Source organism: Chrysochloris asiatica, unplaced genomic scaffold, assembly GCF_000296735.1.
Source record: "Chrysochloris asiatica unplaced genomic scaffold, ChrAsi1.0 scaffold00200, whole genome shotgun sequence".
NCBI classification, from domain to species: Eukaryota; Metazoa; Chordata; class Mammalia; order Afrosoricida; family Chrysochloridae; genus Chrysochloris; species Chrysochloris asiatica.
In genome coordinates, this window is record NW_006408718.1 from 2,860,986 (window position 1) to 2,865,791 (window position 4,806).

Consider the following 4,806-nt stretch of genomic DNA (forward strand, 5'->3'; position numbering starts at 1 on the left):
TGTGAATTTAGGGTAAACAACGTGTGACACAGGGCTGTCAAATCCTCTTATTGGAGCCTGGTTCTCATTTGAGAACATGTGAGTAATCGGTTCAGCTAGTTGGCTATATAAAGGGTGAGGTTTTGTTCCATTTTTTCAATCCATGTCGTCAGTGAATTCCCTAGGATACATCACATTCAGCTTTAATGTTGATTCAATAATAAAATTGTTTTCATCCTCTTCTGACTTTGTGGGCAGACGGATTTGGTTTGTAATTCCATTTCCTCAGTAGCAGATAAGAGGCTGAAACGAAAATCTATCAGAAAAATGAACTAGCAACTGACATTCACCAGGACCTTTGGTTTTGGCCAGCCCACACCTTACTGTCCATCACTTGTCTGTCAGTGTGTTGTACTGTGGTGACTTGTGTGTGTCTCTGTAATGCTGGAAGTTACACCACCAATATTTCAAATACCAGCAGGGTCACCCACGAAGAACAGGTTTCAGCAGAAACAGTTCAGATTAGGAGGAAAGGTCCGGAAATCTACTTCCACAATTAGCCAGTGAAAACCATGTGGGTCACAAGAGCATGTTATCCAATTACGATAATCATGAAAACAGAGCAGAACCAGGCACCATTTCATTCTGGGGTATATGAGTCAACATGAGTCAGAGCCAACTAGCCCAACAGCAACTTAACAATAGCTCTAACTATGCTGTGTCCTTCGTCTCTCATACTTCGGACGTATTATCAGAAGGGACCAGTCCCTGGAGAAGCACATCATGCTTAGTAAAGTGGAAGGTCAGTGAAAAAGAAGAAGACCCCCAATGAGATGGATTGACACAGTGGTGACAGCAATGGGCTCAGGCTTAACAACAACTGTGAGGATGGCATGGCACCAGACAGTGTTCCATTGTAGTGCATAGGGTTGCTATGAGTCGGTACAGACTCAGCAGCACCAAACAATAACAGCATGCTCCATCCAGCCTATCCTGCCCTTCAAGACCCCACCAATCCTTCTCCACCTGCACCTCCCTTCCCCAGAAGCCCCAAAACAGAGGTCAGTGTCCTTTTCTGTAAAGGGCAGTAAGTATTCCAGACTTTGTTGGACATACGGACTCTGACAAAATGACTCAACTCTGCCTGATATTGCAAGTGTAGCCAGAGACAATATGCCCACAGATGAACACAGCCATGTTCTACTAACAATTTAGACACCAGTCTGAACAGGACCACAAAAGGTCCTACACAGAGGGAGAAAACACAGAACAAAATTCAAAACCATAAAAGAAGACCAGACTTACCTGTTGGATAAGAGACGGGTGGAAGCCCCAGGACTGTAACCCTTAGACAGCCTTCGAATAGAGCAGTAATCCTCTCCCACCCCCAGCCCCCCAGGGACCACCACCTTATAGCCAAACAGCAGACAAGTCTATAAAGTGAACAATAACACTCATGAGGAACATATTGTCAGAACAATTACCCATAGGAGACCAAAAAGGCAGCCTGAGCCCCAAGACAAACCTCAAAAGATAGGAAGGGGCAGAAAGAAGGATAAATGGAAAAGGAGAACCCAGTGAGGAAGTAGGAAGAGTGCCGTTACAATGAAGCGATCACAATTAATGTCATAAAACAAAATTATGTTTAAATTGTTGAGTGAAAACCTAAGTTGATCCATAAACCTTCCCCCCAAACCACAATAAAGAAATAGTAAAAAAAAAAAAAAAAATTCAGACACTGAAAAATGAATTTCAAATATTTTCCCATATCGTGAAATACTGTTTTAACTGTTTTTCAACTATTCAAAAATGGAAAGTCATGCTTAGCTTAAACCCACTGCCATACTGCCATCTAAGTCAATTCCGACTCACAGCGACTCTATGTATAATAGAACGAAATATAACCCAGTCCTGCACCATCCTCACAATCACTGTTCACTGAGCTCATTGTTGCAGCCACTGTGTCAATCCATCTCATTGGGGGTCTTCCTCTTTTTCACAGACCCTCTGCTTTACCAAGCACGACAAGATGACTAAAGTACGAGACACACAGTTTCATCGTCTTCACTCTAAGGAGCATTCTGGCTGTACTTCTTTCAAGGCAGTTTTGTTCATTGTTCTGCCAATCCATGGTACTCTCAGGTTTCTTCTCCAGCACCATGATTCAAAGGCATCAAAAGTAGACCAAGACCCGGGGACCATCAAGAAGAGTGGAGTGCGGGACCCTATCCAGAGAAGCAGTGACACCAGAGATGGAGGCAGAGATGATGATGTGGAGAGATGGATTGACTGGGGACTCTGGACTCAGGGAGAGAGAGCACTGTGTGCTGGTGGCCAGGAGGGCAGGCTTGCAGGGTGTACCCTTTGGTTGTTTGAATGGTTATATATTCCTGAGTGCTTCAGTGTACAGCCAAAAATAAAAAAATAAACAGAGGGAATGTAAGCAAATGATGATGCATGGAGGGAGCGAATTGTAATTATTACAATGAAACGAAAGACAATAGGATGAATGTAAAATTGATGTTCTCCCATGTAAACTATCACTCAATTCACAATAAAAACTTGAAAAAAAAAAAAAAAGCAGACCAGCACTCTGGAGAAACTAAGAGCCTCAGCAAGGGGGAAGTATAACTTTCAACCTTTGTAACACACGGACATCACCGGGGTCTGCCATACCAAGGTTATGGTGCAGATTAACTGAAATTAAGAGCACTGGACTTTGAACTACAAGGTCAGCAGTTCAAACCCACCAGCTGCTCCTTGGAAACTCTATACAGGTCACTATGAGTCGGAACCAACTTGAAGGCACTTTAACAACGGGAGCTCTAGTGGCATGCTGGGTAAAAGTACTAAGCTGCTACCAGATGGTTAGCAGTTCAAACCCACCAGCTGCTCATAGGTGAAAGATGTACCAGTCTGCTTCTACAAAGAGGACGGCCTTGGAAACCCTTTGGGGCAGTTCTCCGTCTGAGTAGAAATTGACTCTGTGGCAGTGGATTTGGGGTGGTTTTTTTTTTTTTTTTTTTTTTTTTTTTTTGAGAGATTCTTTAGTCCCTGAGTGGCAGTGTTTACTAAAATGTTGGAGTCTCTAGTCTACCCAGAGGCACCCTGAAAGAAAGGTCTGGTCATTCACTTCAGAAAAATCATCCAGAGAAAATGTTACAATTCTATTCTGACACAAAGATATCACTAGACAGCAATTGGTTTGTGTTTTGTTTTAAGGGCTCTTTGGAGTCCTGGTGTGACTCTGTAGGATAAGTACTAGTTTGCAAACTGCAAGGTCAGCAGTTCAAACCCAGCAGCCGATCTTTGGAAATCCTATACGGGTCACTATGAGTCAGAACTGACTGGACAGCACTTAACAATAACAAGGGCTCTTTGGTGCTTGGCTTCCAGCAAGGCCTCTATCAATGTTTACTTCCTTATCAACATCCAGCTCAGCCAGAACTGGGAACACACATAGGGGACTGGGAATTAGTAAGGGGGTGGTGTGTTGAGACTCCTTTAGATGTCCATTCTGACACCTGATTCTGAAAAGAAAAACCTGCCTGCGGCCCTCTCTCAGGTTTTAGAGAAATCCCTCCCCCATTCAGGGACAGCTGGTGAATAAATGTCAGGCATAGCTCAACCAGGGGTGGACTTTGAACGAAGGACAACTGCAGAGACAGGCAATGGGCAGAGTCTCCCCCTGTGTAGGCCTGCAGGGGTTAGCATACTGGGTGGACTCTGCTCAGAGCCTCAATATTCCCTGGCAGGGGCAAATACTTAACCATTCAAAGAAGTTAAAAAATTCTTTGCAAAGGATTCCAGTGGCTGAGTGATTAAACCTATCAGATCCAACAGTGGCTACAGGTACCAACTGTTGTTGTTGTTAAGTGCCGTCTAGTCAAATTCAACTGACAGAGATGTGTACAGGGTTTCCAAGGAGTGCCTGGTGGGTGTGAACTGCAGATCATGCAGTTAGCAGTCCAGTGCTTCTCCTACAGTGCCACATTAGGACTCCAAGAGTACCAAAAGTAGTAATAATACAGTGAAACTGCAAGGGACTTGTTAAGTTTCTCCGCCTTTGACAAGGTGTACTCACCACTTTCTATTGTCCTGGTTGGTAGACAATACTGGAGTTTTCCTCCTCTGACAAGTCCCTGCCTTACACAGTTTCCATCTTTGGCAGGTTTTACTGTAGCTAACATTTAAACAACTTTTATCAGTAATCAGGGTCTCATTTAACCCTCACAACTCTGATATGGGAGAAATGCAACCATGATGACCATTTTACAGATGTGGAAACTGAGGCTCTGGGCATTAAGTAACCAGGTCAGTGCCACAGGAATAGTTAAGTAATCTACTTCTAAAACTTTATTCTTATATTATCTCCCCATCATCCCCTCACCCCCACTGTTCCTCTCCCTCTCTCCATGGAACTCTCTCCAGGGGTCAGCCCCACCTTTCTGGGCCGCCACCACCACCCTCCTTACAGAGCAAAGATCACGCAATTCAGAGCCGAGCGAGTGCGCGGACTCGGAGGCAGAAAGAGCTATGTAGACCTGTGCATGCCGTGCAAGCGCCAGGCCAGGGGTACAGATGGACCCCCAGATTCCTCTGGGTTGCCCTCACGGGCTGCAACTGTACGCCCCGAGCCCCGGGAGGCAGCCCGCTAGTCTCCTCCTCGCGCCATCCCCAGCAGCCCCCTGCAGCCCGGCAGTCCCGGAATTACCCAGTTGCGGGCCCGGAACGACTGCACGCATCGGGATCCCAGCGCACCCCTGCCGCCGTAAATCAGCACCCGGCGCGCCTCGCCTGCTGCCCCCGCCATCCTCCACCTTCGCG

The 4,806-nt window shown here is 45.7% G+C and overlaps 1 protein-coding gene across 1 annotated transcript in view; it reads right to left on the bottom strand.

Annotated features, from left to right (window-relative positions):
• Positions 1 to 4,797, bottom strand: part of QDPR (quinoid dihydropteridine reductase) — a 29,058-nt gene extending 24,261 nt beyond the window's left edge. Inside the window, exon 1 of the mRNA XM_006872485.1 lies at positions 4,694 to 4,797. Within this exon, the coding sequence (XP_006872547.1) occupies positions 4,694 to 4,792 (99 nt within the window). The 5' untranslated portion in view covers positions 4,793 to 4,797. The remainder of the gene's footprint in view (positions 1 to 4,693) is intronic.
• Between the last annotated feature and the right edge of the window lie 9 nt (positions 4,798 to 4,806).